The following is a 19,835-nucleotide window of genomic DNA, read 5'->3' as shown; positions in this document are numbered from 1 at the left end:
TTGGCTCTTCCATAATTTGATTCTGAAAACCAGAGGTATTTGAAAAAAACATAATAGTGCCACCATCATCACTCCCACCTGAGCAGGTAGTACTGTTGAGTCCTCATTGTGGGACAGGTGCTGTGGTAATTTCCAATGTCCCGCCCTGAAGCAGCTGTCCTTTTTTTTTTTTTTCTTCCCAGACAAGAGGGTATGTAACCTCCCTACATCATCCAGCAAGGCATTGATGGAGGAAGAATTCAAACCCAGACCCAACTGAGAGCCCATGCTGGGCAAAGCTGCACTCCCCCCAAATAAGGGCTGTGCCAGGTGGGCTGTAGTACATATGACCTAAAGTTAAAGGAAAATGGAATGAGGTCTTTTGAAAGCAAAGGGCAAATTTTGCCCTTGTTCTCGGTCCAAATACTCATTTGCTCAATGTCTTCTGGAAATAAATGTTCTACAAAAATGCATTTTCTAGCTAACTGATGCATAATTTGTTTTACATATCATATGTTTCTCGGCCTTCTTGAAGTGATTATCCAGAACAGAATGGAACTATTTGTCCTGCTTCACAACTATCATTTCTCATCAAGAAGCAGAGTGGCCAACATAGGGTCATTCACGAGGATAGCCTTTGGTTTCTCAGTCTCTCTTCTCACTCCTGTGAGTAGGAACTCTTTGTCTATTACTATGTTCTACTCTAGTTAACTGGCCTCTCTTTTCGTTGTTCGACTAATTTATTGCTTGTCATCTGCACTGGGGCATTTCTGTTAGTGCTTTGTTCTTGAAGGTCCAGAGGGGAGTCATCTCCAGACACGTGAGCTGTTACCGCGCTAATGTGACTTTCACGTTACTCCTCCGTTTAAAGTCTCTTTTTTTCCTAGAAGGAATTACAAAAAACTTAACAATGGTTACTCTTAGGGAAATGGGTTGGCAGAAACAAGTGGGAGGAGTAAAGAGAAGGTTTTTTCTACGTAATGGCTTTAATTAATTAGGATGGTCTAATGTTATATGTTTTAGTTTTACCTTAAGAATATCATCAGTGGGGGAGCCAGGATGGCTCAGTCGGTTAAGTGTCCGACTTTTGTTTTCAGCCCAGGTCATGATCTCAGGGTTGTGAGATCCAGCCGCATGTCAGGCTCCACGCTGGGGGTGGAGCCTGCTTAAGATTCTCTCTCTCTCCCTCTCCCTCTGCCCCTCCCCCCTTAAAAAAAAAAGAATGTCAATGATGGTTATCTGGGCATGGAGATCCTTTTCTCCCTTTTTTATTTTTAAAAACAACCTGACAAATGCTCTACAATGATACCTATGTGTGCATGTACGTATGTATATTCATATCTGCAACATAAATATGTACACACAAGTATAAATATTAAAAACGCCTATGGCAATAACTTAAGAAATTGAAATTTCTTTCCTAATGGTCCATTAAGTGATAATACTTGTATACTTCTGTTGTTGGAAATTCTAAATTCTCTTTGGAAGTAATGTGTGTGTGTGTGTGCGCGCGTGTACCCATATTTTAAAGCTTTGTGGTTCCTAAATATCCCTTGGAAAAAGTTTCTGGGGTAGGCGGGTAATTTCTAAAAGTAATTTTCAAGAAACTCTTTGAGTTAAGTCTTCACAAACAAATTCTCCCATGGCACATACTTTATGACTACAACCCGCACTGAGAGATATAAAACGGAACTTCTCAGTAATCTTGCAAACACTATTTATTGACTTAAATTGTGGGAATTCATTTTATAGTCAGCGTTTCCCTTCAAAAAAAAAAATAAAGCCCATACAATTGTGTGTTTAAAGGCAAAGACACAAATATAAAATCTCACGAAAACATATAATCAAAGAATCACTGAAAGTATTGATATTCACTTCATTTCTTGAAATATACTCCATTGCTTTGAAAAAAGATACCTGGGAACGTCTAACTGATAGTTTTATTTCCCTTACAAGTCTATCTACTCTTAAAATATTATATAGGGGAATTTAATGGGTGTGGCAGCTCTGAGGTTCTCCAGCTTGTAATATTACTGATCCTATTAAGCACAGATTGTTAGACAGTTTTTTGTTGCCACCACAAACTACTTCGGTTGAGTTCTACTTCCCCTTGCTTTTTGACACTCTGCAGGAAGTGTGCTGAGGAAAACACAAAGTGACTTCTCCAAATCAGGGCAGGCATTGTCTCATTTTCTTATCATCCTTGTCACAATCATCAAGCAGACTGAAAGCTCTTATCTGGGCTTCAGGTCTCATAAAGCAGCTGGAACCTTCCCTATCAGGCTGATACAATCTCTGTCAGGGCACCGCAGGCAGGAGGAATTCTGAGCTGGGTATCCAGAAAACGAGCTGGTCCCTGACTGTGTATGCTCGCCTACGCCATCTAACGCACAGGCTGATGCCCCAGCAACACGATAAAGCCGAGAGCAGAGCCTGGCACACAGTAAGCACTGAACAAATACTGGGTGAATAGATGAAGAAGATGATCCTACCTATATAACACAAGGGATCCGAGCACAATGATGAAACCCCCTCTTTAAGATGCTATTAAAAAAGCAAACTGTTCCCGTGGCTCTGGTCTGTAGGAAAAAATGGACAGAGCAATAGCATAGAAGCAGAAGTCAGAGTAAGCCAGACAACCTTTAACTTTCTCTCTCCATAGGTATAAACTGAGATTCCACAGCCAAAGATCTACTTTGCTAACTTGAAACTAACTTTGGGATACCGAAACACTTGTTAAAAAGTTGCCTGGTGGGGGCTCAGATTTTTTTGTTTGTTTGGGGGGGTGGGGCAGAGGGAGAAGGAGAAGCAGCCCTCTGGGGGGGGTCAGAGTTTAATTTCAGGAAACAAATTTTAAGTCTTGTGAATTCTCACCATATCAAATGATCACAGTATTATTCATTTAAGCACAATAACTGACAAGGTTTAAGAGAAATCATCTGGAAGTTATGTGCCTTTTTTTTTGTCCACCCTACTGCACTCCTTCATTATATAGCTCACTTAGACACTAAGAAAAGTAAAGAGCAGCTCTCCATGCAATCCCCAAGCTCAAGAAGCCCTTAAAGGTCAACTGGTTCAGTTACCAAATATCACCAGAAACTGCACCTGTGAAACAGAATTATACATAGAAGATCATATCTTTCTATTGCCACAGTATTTTTTTAAGAAGTTAAGCTGATATACCACTCATCCTTCTAATCACAATGTATTGTTTTCTGTTAATTTATTAAAAGGTACAGATATTATGAAGACATATCATTATTAGAACAGCATTTTAATACTAGTAGCATGACTGTATTATGTGGATATTTTAAATTAAGGCAAGTGTGTGATCATGAATTTTAATTAATAGTGCTATTTTTAATCTGAATTTGAATGGGAGATTCTTTTTTTTTTCCCCAAAGATTTTTATTTATTTATTTGTCAGAGAGGGAGAAAAAGAGAGAACACTAGCAGGAGAAGCAGCAGGCAGAGGGAGAAGCAGGCTCCCCGCTGAGCAGGAAGCCTGATGCGGGACTCGATCCCAGGACCGGAGCTGAAGGCAGACGCTTAACCAACTGACCCACCCAGGCGTCCCTGAATGGGAGATTTTTAAAGGTAGTCTAGGCTTCCACTTAATATAGAAATCCTCTTTGTAGCATATTTTATCTAAAAGATTATATAATAAAAGATGAATGCAACAGCTTCAATATTTACACATTTAAATGTTCCACAGGAGGTGCTAAATGTGAATTACTGTTATTTTGTATTCCTGAAAAAAACCTTTTCTCTAGATTTTGAACAAATGGCTATGGTATTCAAATGTGATCTTTTTATTTTAAATCATTGCCAATTACTACACACAGAGATCTGTCACACTGGACTTTGATTCTGTTAATAAGATTCATAATACAAAGCCTGTACTTTTTTTTTTTTTAATACAAAGCCTGTACTTAAACAATTATTTCAAAGTCAAGTTACAATTCTCTTAGGTAAAATATAGTAAGTATTTCTGGCTAATACATATAATAATATGCATCCAAACTGCATATAAGTCATTTTCTCTCAGAACTGATGTGTTAAATACTGGCACAAAGCAACTATGCAACAAAAAGAACACCTCAGTGTGACCTTCCAAATGAAGCGTAGCACTAAAATAACCACAAAATATAGAGTGACCATATTTTGCAAGAAAAGAGGCTTGTGCAAACTTCATAGAAAACCCACATCACAGCCAGATTTGGCATCACCAAGGTATGACATGAGAGGGGACTTTTGTTCTGAACAACAGTGCCACTCAGTGGCTGAACAATGGTAGTGAACTGATCAACAGTATGAATGGAGGGTGGGCAAAAAGAAAAATGGAATTTTGGAGTAGGCAATGATAATGCTGCAGGCAAAGAGAGATACTACGTTGCCATGGTAACTGTACCTTGGAGGTCAGTTAGAGTCTGGACAGGAACAGAAACCTGAGCATCGCTTCCTGTAACTACATCGCCTGGATTTCATAAGAAAAAATAATTAGATTTCATAAAAAGGAAAAAAAATCAACTTTACTTTTTTTCATACTTAATACTTTTATCAATCTAATTACTAAAAGTACAGTAAAACAAAATACAATCTCAGAAAAATTCATATAAAATATTTTTTAAAGGCAATCATTTTTAACAAGTGTTCCCTCAAAAGCTTCTGCATGTTTTTCTTCAAGGAAAAAACAACAAGTTGCCCCTAGTCTAAAGCAGAGGATAACCTGAGCGATCAAAAGATTTTCCTGAGATTTCGTTATGCTAGAAATAGTAGGGTGGTATAATATTTTCTTTCTTAAAAAAATTTTTTTAATGCAAAGTAAGTTATATGCATTTATCAAGAAGCAGGCACTCTTTTGAAGCTGATTTCCTCCTGTAACAGAAATTATTTTTAACTAAACTTGAAACCAATTGCTTCAGTGATAAGATAAATACCTAAACAAGCTCTAATTTCATAGTAAGTATTGAAAAGATTTCATAAGTTACCACATGTACTTACAAATGTCAACATGTAAAAATAAATCTGTGAACTGCACACCCTTTAAACTTGATATACTTATTATAGGCAAGATTTCATTCACAAATTGGACCTATGGGAAATGCTCAAAATAAAGAAGTGTTCGACTTCCAAGGAAATGGGGAGAAAGGGAGTGCATTTTAAAAATACAGGAAAGAAAGGAAAAGGAGCACAACAAGAAATCCTTGAAGAACTTGGGTACACTGCCATTGAGAAGGAAGACTTTTTGGTTCTCTGATTTCCTTCCTGGATGACCAAGTTCAACACCAGGCACAGTCACTGTCAACAGAATCAGCCTCGCAGCATCTGAAGGCCTAAGCTATTTTGAAGTTAACGAGCTAAAAACCAAGCCTTCTTAAAAGACACCATATTTTCCATGTTTGATGATGTAGGATTAACAGACTTCCTTCCCTTGTAGCTTTTATACAACAGTAAAAAAAATCAATTTTTGAATTACGTAAGCTACCCTCAGTGCCTTGACCACTTGCTACAATTGTAACTGACAGCACAGCCAGCTCATCTGGAAATCACTGGGTTGTAATCATATCGTCTCCATCAATTAACAGTACATACATTCTATATATCTGTATCTCCTGTAACTGAAATAAAATCTATAAATAGGTACACACTCCAAACAGCAATAAGCAGCTTATAGCAGAATTTATCAGGTCCTGAATCTTCATAATATAGTTAACTCTCTGTTCACTGATAAATGAAGTGTCCATTTTCTATGTATTTGGAGGAGATTTTCAATTCTATGCTTGCTACTCATTTTTCTCTGCTGCTTCTGGATCACCTATTAGTGTATATTTAGAGACTGAAAACTCATTTTAATATTAAATACCACCAGGAAAATTACGGAGGAACATTTGTGCTCCCTCTTCTTTCTTTCATGACCCTGTTCCCAAGACATATACAAACTACAGTTTGCATTTCCAGCAACATATATGTGAATTTTGGGTTTCCAATACAACTGTTCCCCTACATAAGCACAAATCATCAAGAGCTAACTAAGCTATGAAGACTATAAGCATTTTCATTTTTAGAAAGAAACCATTTTTCCAAGCAACTTCCAAATTTCCCAGCAGAGTACACTAAAAGGGCTGATTGGTTCTCCCTCCTCAAAGGCACCAAGTAGAAGACTGTTGTGAGATCGTTAGAAGCCATATTCCAACACAAGCCTCCTGACAGGCTGCAGACTGTGCTCACCCATCTCTGGGACCAGGGGACACCCTTGCAGATTTGTCACTGTCACAGCACAGCAGGATACTTGCATAAAGAACTAATGTTGGAGAAGTACTTTTCCTTGTAGAGTTAACAAACACATCTTGATAGCTGTTTGGAGCTGGGAGACCCCCCCTGTCCCCCGGGGGCAATACAAACCTCTTACTTCAGGGTGAGGAAGCAAGTGGTCAGAAGGCTTCTGGACTGTGCTTACAGTTCACTTCATGGGTGAGTCAATGAGGGAAGAGCAGCAACCTATACCGGCTTCTACAGGCATCACCTGCTCTCTCTGCCTTTTACTCTGTTTCATTCAAACCTTTATGCAGGGAGGGGCATTAGCAGGGATATTTATCTTTAAGATGAAGGTAGACAAGCTTTTCATGATTGACGTGAGAAGAATGAACCAGAAATAAAAAGAAGAGTTGCCAAACAAGGAGACTTTCTCTCAGCAGAGGGATCAGTTACAAGATACCCTAGTGATACTCATGTTCCAAATACTTTGCTTAAGTGCTCTGCTGTCTCCTTATAACTGGGGACCTCCTTCTCATCAATTGTTCCATCCTCATGCACTTCCTTTCTCACTTACTGTGATATTAATACTTGACATTTCCTTAGAGATACAACTTTATACTTCTACAGTCATTTGGCTTGGTTCCTCAGAAAATTTAAGCTACAGCATTAAGAGATTCTCTGACTCATTTGCCTGCCATCAGTTAGAATTACTACTGACTATGGCTTGTTATCAAAGCAATACTGAAATCATATTTGGTTAGAACAATAAAACAGTACAATTAAGAAATATACAAAATAACATTCATTTCCATTCTGAATGTGGGCATGTCTCCTGGCATTAAAATACATTTACAATGTGTTAATGATCTGAAGTCCTCTTTTCTTTAAATCATCTACATTAAAAAGAAAACAATGTAGTTTTAAACAACATAATCTGATGTAAGGCAAACTGAATATTTTAATAGAAACTTATATACTAACTATATAAAGTCTAATACTTCCTATAGGGAATAACAGATAACACCATGTAATGGAAGAATACACATATACTCATTATCGAATAATACTCACTATTTTGTGCCATTGGGGAATAAAGTTCATTTAATTTAAGCTTACCAGTTGAAATGCCAACGATTTAAAACTTTTAATAATTTTGGATGCAATCTTCTTAAAGAGAGTACATGGAACATGGTTTAAGGTCTTCGTATTCACCCAATAGCACCATGGTTATTCTCAACACCAGTTACTGAACATGGCTACAACAAGTGATCCCTTTAAGACATGAATAAGGCATGGGTCAGGATATCTGTCCTGACACTAAATGGCCACAGACTCTGTGCTTTGTGAGGTCTTAGGATTGAATTTTGTAGATCTTCTGCCATCATGTTACTATATTCTGCTTCTATAGTATAGATAGCAGAGTCCCACCACTAAAAATAAATGCAGCTGTTTCTAATCTGCTATGAATAGGAGTACTTAATACATAGCTCTCTGTAAATCATGAAAAATAAGAGCATAAAGGTTCTGAGTAAGAACCTGAAGGGCTGTCTTATGAGTAAAATACATGTGGGAGATGAAGCACCGCAAAGGCCATGACACAGAAAATGTGCCTGCGCCAGGCAGCAAGGATGTCACTCTCTGCAGCGCCAGCCATGCCCTCACTCTTCGGATGACAACTCGGGATGATGTGGTCTCTCACGTTTCCTTTGCTCTGACATTCTACAGCCCTAAATCTTACTGTGTAGACTCCCTTATTTTGGCTGCTTGAGGTTTGTTTAGCTTTTCTCCCCCGCCACCCTGCCCCCCGTAAGGGTCTAGTTGATCTTCCTCAGGGGTACAGCAGCTGGATGAACAGCGGCAAGCCTAGGGGCACGCTTTCTCCAACACCAACGGCGTGGAGGAACGCTACTGACTAGTAAAGCCCATGCTGTTGGAACTTCCCATTTCCGATCCTCTTCTAGCCAGAAGCACCATGACACACATTAGCAGGATCACAGTCAACTGCTTTCAAGTCCCGCGTTGTGAGACTTTGTGCCATACTCTACGGGCACCCACGGCACTCAAATGCAAGTATACTAGGATGTGTTAAAGAAACACCTTAACAAACTACCTCATAACACGTTCCTATTAAGAACAATATAGTATCTGATGTTCCAACTTAAAAAGGATCTAATACAACAGACTTTTTACAATTAAGTTTCGCATTAATTTCTATTTCTCAGAGGTTGGTTCCTCATAGGCAGGTGAGGAAATCCCGTCTTCAGATTTATTGGTATTTTTTCCTTACCTTTGTTCAACTGCACGGGCATGCTTTCTGATTTCATCAGTCTCTGCTGCTGCTGCTGCTGCTGCTGCTGCTGCTGCTGCTGCTGTAAATGGTGCCTGGGGACCTCTGCTAAGGTCCTGGCGGGAACCACAGCAGTGGAAGAGCTGCCACTACCTCCTGCTGGTACAGGGCCACCCGTGCTGCCTGGGGCGGTCATTGCTGGAGAAATCAACTTCCTTCCAAAATTAATCAGGCTATTAGAGACCTTATTTATATTCAGGGGAGCACCTTTGGCATTGGTCCTGTAAAAAAAAAAAATTAGGTGGAGAAACATCATCTAAGTTAGAGGACAACCCTATTTCACATATTCCATTGGTATAAAAATATATCTTACCTGCTTTGAAAAAGGCCATTCACTAGATCAGCTATACAAAGTGAGAAGTGAGAACTTAAAAGTGATCACAGAATAATAAAACAACAAGATTCTTCAAGAGGTAGCATATGGAAAAAGGTCTTTTTACTTTTCATTCATTCATTCAACAAATGGGACTTATGTTGTGCGAACACTGTGCTAGGTTCTGGGGATGCAATTGTTCAGAACATAGTTCCCCTCTCGGAGTTTCCAGTCTAGTAGGGAAGAAACATATAATCACATTAATGAAGCAAGGTTAAAACCTGTGATGAGGACTCTAAAGCAGACGTACGGGGCTGGGAAGGCGGCACCTGCGAAACGAAGCGGATGGTAGACTTCCCACAAGCCCTGGCCTGTGGGTACTAGGCCACATTTAATCTGATTTTGAAAAAAAAAATGTGAAAAGTTATATAGAATCGCCTAGTACCTGAGAACTGCAATCCACCTTCACCACCCTGACCAGCCCTGGCTGTCCATAGCCTCCTTCCCCACTGCCCTGCTTTACTTTTTTTTTCTTACTTATTTGAGAGAGAGAAAGAGAGAACACAAGCGGGGTGGGGTGAAGGGGGGAGGGGGAGGGAGAAGCAGACTGCCTGCTGAGCAGAGAGCCTGATGCAGGGCTCTGTCCTAGGACCCCAGGATCATGACCTGAGCCAAAGGCAGACTGGATCATGACTGAGGCACCCAAGTGCCCCCGTTTTACTTTTCTTGGTGGCACATTGCATCTTCTGACACACTGTCTATTTTACTTGATGGGTTATTATTTGTCCATCTCCTCCAATTCCCATTCAAATGAAAGTTTCATGAAGACAAGGATTTTTGTCTCTCTGCTACACTGCCATTGCCTAGCTTATAGCAGATGTTTTGTAAATATATATAAATATAAATATTTGTTAAAAGGCAGCTGCACCTACCTGTAGTCTGAGTCTTTCCACCCTTACAGTGAGGAGTCCTGCTGCTAGCCATGGCCAGCCTCTCTATTTGTGCTCTGGATCCTATCCTCTGATCTTTCCAGATTGTTGCCCCTGCACTTCCCTCTCCTGAATCATCATTTTCTCCTTCTCTATGTATCATTCCCATTAGCATACAACCATGGTGTGTGTGTGTGTGTCTGTCTGTGAGCTTGTGCATGCGCATACGTGCGCACACCCACACAAGCTTATACTTTGAACCCTCATTCCTTTCTAGTTAACCATCCCACTTCTCTCCCTCCTCACAACATATTTTTTCAAAAAGCTGTCTTACGTGCTACTTCTGCTTCTTTGGTCCCAAGCCCACTACGGTCTGGTTGTGGCCTCCTTGCCGTTGCTCAGAAGCCTTTCCTCCCCGACCCCAGTGACCTCCATGTTGCAGAGCCGACCGCCCACTCTTACTCCATCCTCCCCTCAGCAGCGGCGACCTCCCTAAGCGGCCCTCCCCTCACACACTCCTCGCCCGGCCGCCATGCTGTGCCGGCATCTGTGTTACCGCTGTCCGGCAAACAGAGGACACAGGAAACATTCGTTAACGGAATGACCACTGAATGACTACCTCCCAGATGATTCATAATCCTGAAGTATCTCAGGGACATTATCCTAAAGACCAGATATGATTATAAATTATTTTAATTGTAGGAGGTAGTCTAATTCCAGGACAATACCAAAGTTTGTATTTTTATTGCCCCAATCATTAATAGAAGCTTATTTTCTTTAATTTTGCTTTTTTTTTTCCCAGAAAAGTAGAAAATGAAAATCAAGTTTGAGGGATACATTTACTTGACTGGAGTTAACTTGAATTTTACTATCACTTCCTTCTCTCAGATCTACCTGGCAGCTCTTATGTAGTCATTCTATGTTTAAATAACAGCTGTATCCTTGGCATTGCTAGATACAGCTCTAAGACAGAACTGATCCATAGTTCTGTAATAAAAAGAACACTACGCTTCCTCCTTTCATAAAGTTCTTCTCTAGTGGTACTAGCTAATATTATGGGCTAGGTATTGGAGACTTACATTACTTTGGAGATAGGACAAATCAAATTTAAAACCTGGAATTCAGCTTTATAAGAGAAAAAGCTATTCATTTACAACTCAATGAAATGGGAAAAAATCATTTTTCAAATGATTCTTTTTGCATCAAGTTTTATCTTTAAAGAACTGAGCTACTTAATGCCCTTCCAAAAATTATTGAAAATAACATTTCCTAATGGAGATAAGGATATATAGTGATTATGCACCACTCACTTCCAGTTTCCCGCTGCTTCCTAATGAAGTACAGCATTCTCAATTTACAGATGCTACAGCTTGCAACAGAGAAGGCACTCAATACATGTTTATTGAAAAAAGAATGAATGAAAAGAACTCGTAAGTTGTGGATTAAGTAAGGCATTCACCTCTGACACTATTGTACTCAGCGGCCTGTGTGCATTCCCACTTCTTGTGTGTGGCAGTAGGAAGAAGAGCTCTCATGATACTGAAGTTCTACTACATTTTCGTTTTGCTTGTTTGCAAGTCAAGATTCATAATTCACAGATATGAAGAAGTTATAATGTTGTTACCCTTTTTTATAAACAAAAATGTACTAGTCAAATTCCCACACTGCCAGTTGTAAAATTTATATGTTGATAAAAGTACTAAGAAACTGCTAGAGCGTTATCAAGAGAATATGGTTGATGCATCTTCATTACTACTAATAACCACAAAAAAACATATAGATCAAGCCCATGCCGAGCAATTTTTCATCTGAATAGCTCTTAAAAGGGGATGAACACTGTTCTCCTTTTCTGAATATTTTTTGTTTTCAACCAACTTCCCCCTCATCCACTACCCATTGCTTCCAGAAGAATATTTTCTTTTCAAAACAACTACTGAAGGTGACTCTACATCTTTTCAGATATAAACAATTCTAAACCATATACTTCTAGGGAAAGCACACTACCCACAGTCTGTTTGTTTTGCAGGATGACAATTTTTTGGCCAAAGGTAGCTAACACAGATCTTAAATATCAGTAGCAGCATTCTTTATAAGAAATCGTGATCAGTTTGTAAGAATTATTTCTGGCTGTGATGTACACTATTAAGTCATATGTGCTAAATTAATGAAAATTAATGCAGCTGTCGGAGATCTGATGGACATCCAGTACTGGGTTGGACTAACAATGGAGTGCAATGTGTCAACAGTGTTGAAATAAATAGAGGACTCTTGAGTTAACAAGACATTAAACAAATCTAATGGGTAACTAATTTTGTGTAATCAGTCTTTCATTATTACTATCTAATAAATACTATTATTAAATAACAATAAAAATAGTACCATATAGGAGGGCTTGTTTTAAAATTGTTGCCAAGACCCTACTTTTGGCACAACCGCATTTAGCAGGTTAAATCAGTAGGAATGGGGCATTTTTCTGAGGATTCACGAAACCTCAAAACACCTATATCAGAACCCAATCTGGCTTCACTGTTGGGCCCCTTTGGATCAGTTTCTAAAAGTCTAAAAATGGGTGGTTCTTGTTGCCTCTTTCTACCCATTTGATCTCTTGCAGCCTGGCTTTCTAACGCATACTCTAACAAAAGAACTTCTAGTGTCTCTAGTGCCTTCTTAATTGTCAGAGTCATGACGTGTTTTTTTCAACTTCTAAAACTTTTCTAAGCTTAAACAAACAAACAAACTAAAAACATTATCACATGATTACCTATGTAAAAACTTTCCACAACGGTGGAGATTTTCCTTTCCTGTTATCCAAACTTTGACACCACCCCAGGCTTTTACCTGTCTATCTATGGATTTATTTTTTAGGTCTGATATTTAGTGTCTAATATTTGTTTATTTCACCCCTTTTGCGATAAAATTTTGTTACATGCTTGTTTATATTTTTTTCAAAGAGTTTTCTATTTATCTGTATTTATTTTTCTCTATAATCTAATTTATATTTTCCTTGTTATTTCCTTTCTTGTGTTCCCAAAGGTCGAATGCTTGGTTTATTCATTCATTCATCCACTCATTCACTTATTCATTCCCTTTCTTTCCCAATAAAAGCATTTAAAGCTATACATTTGCCTCTGATTATAGCAATAGCATCAAAGTTTCTCCCACACATTTTCTAATGGCCCATTGGCTCAACTGTTATTTAGATACATTTTAAAATTTCAGATGGTTGGGTTTGTTTATGTTTAAATATAACACCCGTTTTGTTTTATTGAATAAAAATAGAAATATCAGAACAGTGGAAGTAGGGGGAATGTTCTAATTTTTCAAAAGGATTGTAGAAACCACCAACTGGAAAACAGACTGGCTTATTCAATTTTTTTTTTTTTTTTTTTTTTTTTTTACTAATTATTTGGAATGGTTGTAGTTTATTACAAGTAGCCGTATGGTTCACTAAAAACAAGTAGTTCTAAGGCAACTTTATTTCTTATCTGAAGTGTTAAAGTCTGTCCAATTTATCAAGATATGTCAGTGCCAGTGGGATATAATGGAGGATAAATGTGTGTCCAGTTATAGTTGGAGAGCTGTACCTCAGGTTTATTGCTGAATATTCTAGCACCCAGCAAGGCCTTCTGGTGATGACATTTGTCTCACACTTGGTTCACAGACCTGCTCTGCTCACCAGTCCTTTTATTAAGGTCATAATCTTCCTTCTATCAGCAAGCTGCACAACTGGGGAGAGCTGTGTAGCTGCTCTCTGGACGGAAGTTTCCCTATCTTTAAACAAAGAGGCTGAATTCTATGATATTTTGGGTCCCTTTTAGATAGAAAATTCTGTAATTTTGTGACTTGAGGAAAGAGAACATTTGCTTATTGAATCTGAGACACCTAATCTATCAGTTAAAAAAAATCAAAATTTAAAATACTCTCAACAGGACAGCACAAGTTAAACAGATAAATTTAACAAAGAGAAATAAAAGCTTAAGCACTTAGGTTAAACCTTTTTACAACTATGAATTGCACACAGAATAGAGAGGCATGGATTAACATGAGTTCGTATTAAAAAACAGACTCCCAAACATTAGTGTCTTAGTTTGGTCTATAAGGCTAACATGAGCCTGCAGAACACTGCTGGAGAAAAGTAAGATTCTTAGCCTGCACTAATATTAAATGAGTGAACGTCTAGTTTCCAGTCTGGCATGTAAGAAGCTTAGACGTTTCCATGCTATCCTAACAACCAGAAAAAGTTGAACTGAAAAAAAAAAATCAAATTTTTCTTAGACCCCTGAGAGAAGTGAGGTCACAGGGCAAACTGCTGTCCCCAAATTAGACAGAGTGGCAGGTGACTACAGAGCATCAGGATTTACTAGGGCAGAAACCCACAGGAAGCAGAGCTGGAGTAGGGAAATCTAAAGTGCAACTGACAAATTACTAGGGGGCTCAGTGTCAACAAACTGGGCAGATGAACAACTCCAAGGGCACCCGGTCACACAGGGGGCAGCCCACAGTTCTGAGTTTTACCTCTTGGAGCTCTACCAGACTTTCATGGTGAATATGAGAGAAGAACTGTGCGTACAACGGGTGGAATGGAAAGGAACCAGTCTGAAATACACCTGAGCATTCTGTTTTTCTTAACATTGTCTGCCCTCAGGAGAAACTATTTAACCAAAGTCTAACCTGCTTAGGTTTTATCAGAGCCTAACTGACCTAAGGGAAGGGAAACACCCAACCCCAAACCCCTCTAGCCACCCTGTCCCACCTAAGTTGGGGAGGGGGGGTAAGAGGCACGTGTGACGTTCACAGTCTGAAGGCACCAGCTCACGAAAAGCCTGAGACCTGTTCATAGGACAAAAGAATGTTTCCTCTCCTCCCACACTGCATCACCACATCACTAGAAGTCTACATATAGCAGTTACTTTTACCCACTACATTATATCCAACTATCAAAAAAAAAAAAAAATCATAAGACTTACTAAAAAAATAAAAAGACACATTTTAAAGCAACAGAGCGAGCACCAGAACCAGACTCAGATACAGCAGGGATGTTGGAATTATCAGACTGGGAATTTAAAACAACTATGATTAAAATGCTAAGGGCTCTAATAGATAAAGTAGACAGCATGCACGAACAGATGGGAAATGTAAGGGGAGAAAAGAGTTCTAAGAAAGAAAAAGAAAAGAAATAATGGAGATAAAAAGTACTACAACAGAAATGAAGAATGTCTTGGTTAGGCTTATTAGCAGACAGTCTACAGCTGAGGAAAGAGACTATACACATTTATGAGGTTGAGGATGTTTTAACAGAAATTCCCCAAATTGAAAAGCAAACACAAAAATGACAGAAAAATACCAGAACAGAATATCCAAGAACTGTGGGACAATTATAAAAGGTGTAATGTATGCATAATGGGAATGCCAGAGGAGAAGAGGCAGAGAAAGGAATATTTGCAACAATAACACCTAAGAATCTCCCCAAATTAGTGTCAGACACCAAACCACAGCCCCAGAAAGTTCAGAGAACACCAGGCAGGGTAAATGCCAAAAAAAGTATACTTTGTCATATCATTTTTAAACTACAGAAAATCACAGATAAAGAAATAAATCCTGAAAGAAACCAGAAGAAAAAATAACTCTTACCTATGCAAAAGCAAAGATAACCAACTTCTTAGAAACCATGCATGCAAGAGTGAAAATTTAAAATACTGAGAGAAAAAAAACCCACCAACCTAGAATTGTGTACCCTGTGAAATTATCCTTCAGAAGTAAATATGGTATCTGTATATAGTAAAATATATTATCCTTAATAGTAAATATAAACATGTGACTAGAAATACTAGGTGAACACTGCAGAAGCCAACTGTACAGCTATGGCAGACAGCTTTTGGTGAGGCATTAATTTCTGTCAGAACTGAGATGGGTGTTTATAAAATGGAGTGGAACAGTGGGGAGGTAGGACAGCTATGCTGGAAGAGGAATGGCTTAAAAAGCCAGGGAGCAAGTCTTACAATATCATGAGAGCTGCCATGGGGGAAAGCAGTCCTTTATGGCGTGGCTTTAAAAAACAAAATGGGTTACAAAAGTCACAGAAAACAGTTCAAAAAGAAATCCTTTCTAATAATTTAACAGGTTCTATTTGTTTAAAATGAATAATCTGGCAACATTTTGTAAAATGTATCACAACTGAAAGAGAAGAATTACAAGAATAAAGACTGTGAAAGAGAAAAAAAAATAGTAAGTGCTCCAATTCTGGAACTGCATAAAGGATGGGAAAATCACCTTCAGACACACAGGCTTCCTTGTCCTGGCCTGGGGGAGGGACAAGACTAGATGAAAGGCCCTTTCCAGCTCTAAGAGTTTACGACCTGCACTGCCAAATGGCTTCTGCCATCACATCCATTATATTGTTGAAATGACAGGACAAAATGAGAGGCCTATACAGAAGTCTAGGCCCTTAAGAAATGCCGACCAAACCCCATCTTCAAACTTAGGGGCCCATCTGTTTGCCCTGCCTCCTTATCTCCACCTTTCATGTCTACTCTGTTCTCTTTGCCCTTCCTTCCTCTCCATGTTTATCGTCCTTCGGTTTTACTCTATTCTTCCTCCTACTCCCTTTTTTTGTATCATAGTCTCCTTTTCTATCATTTTCTCATCTCACTCTACCTATACGTTTTTTCCCCACCATAACATCATAGAACTTATTTTAAAATTATTTTCTTAACTGCAAAGAGTAGTTGGAAAAAGTAAGTATAAATGCATGACTTTGGTTTTTGGACAGAAACAATATTCCCTTTGCAACTCTATTATTTTTCCTAGAAATCTACATTATTGACCTACCCTCAATGGATTATCATTCATATTTATTTCTTTCATGTTTATAGACATCGATATTTTTTTTGGAAATTCAAAACAGTTGTCAGGGTTGCAACACAGTACTTTTCAAGATGATTCTAACACCTAAGCTAACATTTATGATGTACTTCTCCTTACAAATTCTGTGAGCTGAAGGCTTCAAATTCTATAAAATGAATTGATTTTGGCTTTTCTTAATTCTTTATCTTTAAAGTTGAGAGCAGCAAATTTGCTTCAATGAAAGACATCTATATGGAATTCTAAATTTGTTTGCCATATTGTGAGGTTTCTATTGTCTTAGAAAACAAACTATCTCCACATCTCAAGGAACGCTAGATTTTATAGGGCTTTATTGAAACAAAATGATAAAAGCTAGTTTGCTATTACTCATTCGTTAGGAGTTGGACTTTCAGGTAAAGCATTCATTCCTTCCAGCTATAAAAGCTATGATTATTTTGCACGTGGCAGTTTAATTTTTGTTAGTGTGATATGAAACAAAAGGAGTAGTGCTTGCTAGGGATAAAAAGGCTGGCCTAACATGTGTTTGGATATAAACTAGACTGTGGGGCCTATCTAACTGGGTCTGAACATAAGTCATAATATTTGTCAAACTAATATAAAAAACAATAAGCAATTATGTATTAATCACAATGTATAAAATCATTAAATTCCCCTAGGTTTATCTATAGAAATAAATACTGAGGTTTCTGTTTCTATAGTTTTCAACTCTACCATTTTCAACTAATTTATTTCCTGACCCAGTGTATCTGAAGGATATAAATTTCTCCCATCAGTAACCATGGTTCACGATACCAAAGTCTTTAGAGGGTCAGGGACTCTCTGGCCTAGGAAATGCATCAGAATGAAGGAAGATATAATTCTGAGATGCCCTCATGTTGGGGAGTTCTGCCCTCTTCACCTCTCTTCCCTCATTTTGAGAATCACTATATATCTTCATAATTAAAATAAAATCACAAGCAGCTACAATTAAACATATATCAAGAATCACTTACTAGAGTTTTGAGGCAGGATGTATGGGAGTCAATAAATATAAAGAAATGTGTGAGTCCATGGAAAAGTCCAAGGTAACAGTTACATCAAAAAAAAATACAGGCATAGGAAGGAATAGGATAGATGCAGAAAAAAAAATAATTTTCTCTTAATCAAAAAAATATATAAGACCTATATACTAAAAGCTATGAAACCCTGAGAGATTTGGAAGACCTAACTAAATGAGATGACCCATGTTCATGGAGTAGAAAATTCTATAATATTATGGTATCGGTTCTTTCCAAACTGATCTACAGATTCAATGTAATTCCAGTCAAAATCCCAATAATTTCTACAGAAATTGACACGTTTATTCTAAAATTTATACGGAAATGCAAACGACTTTTAATAGCCAAAAGAATGACAAAGAATAAAGCGGGAGGACACAGACTACTTAAAATCAAGACTTGCTATAAAAGTACATGAGTAAGTGACGATGGTATTAGAGAAAGAATAAAACCTCCAGAAACAGGCATACATGCGGTCAATTGATTTTCAACCAAGGATCCAGTTTAACTTAACAGGGAAAGGAAAGACTAAATAAATGGTACTGAACAGCTGGATATCTACAACGAAAAAGATGGACTTTAAACTCTACCTCACTCCACACACAAACATTAATTTGAGGTGGACCACAGATTTAATACAAATGCTAGAACCACACAGCTTTTGGAAGAATACAGAATATCTTTGAGACTGTACAATAAAGGGTTAATTCAGCAGGCCTGGGCTGCTGAAATCCTGCTCATACCAAAGTTGACAACTGGGAGATAACCACCAGCCCTTGAAAAGTCCTGCCTGGTAAGACTGTCTTTGTACACCCGGGGGCTTGGGCCACACCAAACCGTTTATGCATACAATGGGATTTATGGTTAAAGTCTGTTTTTATTCAACCTGGGTCCTGTGCCACTCTATTATCAGTCCAACCTCTGAGGGGACTGGAGACTAAGTAGCCAACATTAGTCACACTATTGCTTCATGCCTACATGACTAACCCATAATAAAAACCCTTGGGGGACGCCGAAGCTTGGGTGAGCTTCCCTAGCTGGCAGCACTTACCATGTGTTGTCACAGGCTGTTCCTGGGAGATTTAAGCACTGCACTGAGACAGGACAATTGGAAACTTGTACCTAGTTTTTCCTAGGCTCCATCCCTTTTCATTTCCTAATTTTAATCTGTATCCTTTGGCAATAATACACTGAACCCATGAGTCTAACAGCTTTCTGGAGTGCTGCAAGTCCTTCTAGGGAGTCACTGAAACTCAGGGTGGTCTTGGGGACCATCAAAAATGGAGACTAAAGGGAGGCAAAGGCTTCTTAGATAGGAAACAAAATGTGCTAGCCATAAAAGAAGAAACTGACCCATAAACTTTACTGAAATAAAACTTTTCTATCATCGAAAGACATCATTAAGAAAATGAACAGACAAGCCACGTACTGGGGAATAATATTTGTAGTACATATATCTGACAAAGACTCCTCTCTGGAATACATAAAGAATTCCTAAAAAAACCCAAATAATTCATTAAAAATAGGTAAAAAAATTGAAACACTTTATAAAAGAAGATACACTAATCCTTGATAAGTTATGAAAAGATGCTCCACATCATCAGTCATCAGAAGAATGCAAATTAAACCACAAGATACCATCTTTATATCAACTGGGAATGAATAAAACAAAAAAGACTGATAACAGCAAACGTCGGCAAAGATGCACAATTCCAGGTGTTATACAAGATGTACAAGGATGCAAGCAGTTGGAATCTCCGTGTATTCCTGATGGGAGTAGGAAAAGGTATAGTTACTTTTAAAGGTTTGGTAGTTTCTTATAAAGCTAAATATCCATCCTACAGAACAACTGAATTTCTAAGTATTTACCGAAGAGAAAGAAAACCATATATCCGCGAACGACAATAACAACAACATCAGAACACCTGTACAAGAATGCCCATAGCAGCCTTATTCATAATACTCCAAGTCTGGAGCTAATCCGGTATCTATCAACAACGGAATAAACAACTTGTGGTATATTCATATAATGGAATACAACTCAACAATCCAAAGGAAGGAACTACTGCTACACGCAACGTGGAGGAACTGCAAAGACGTCATGCTGA

General features: G+C 38.3%; 1 protein-coding gene across 1 annotated transcript in view; it reads right to left on the bottom strand.

Annotated features, from left to right (window-relative positions):
* The window catches only part of TBC1D5 (TBC1 domain family member 5), a 562,848-nt gene that overhangs the window by 62,571 nt on the left and 480,442 nt on the right, over nucleotides 1–19,835 (bottom strand). Inside the window, exon 18 of the mRNA XM_045791684.2 lies at nucleotides 8,525–8,805. Within this exon, the coding sequence (XP_045647640.2) occupies nucleotides 8,525–8,805 (281 nt within the window). The remainder of the gene's footprint in view (nucleotides 1–8,524; nucleotides 8,806–19,835) is intronic.

This window comes from Ursus americanus, chromosome 20, assembly GCF_024610735.1.
Source record: "Ursus americanus isolate L20-20 chromosome 20, mUrsAme1.1.p, whole genome shotgun sequence".
NCBI classification, from domain to species: Eukaryota; Metazoa; Chordata; class Mammalia; order Carnivora; family Ursidae; genus Ursus; species Ursus americanus.
Note: the sequence above shows the minus strand (reverse complement) of the source record. Positions and strands in the feature narration are given on the sequence as shown.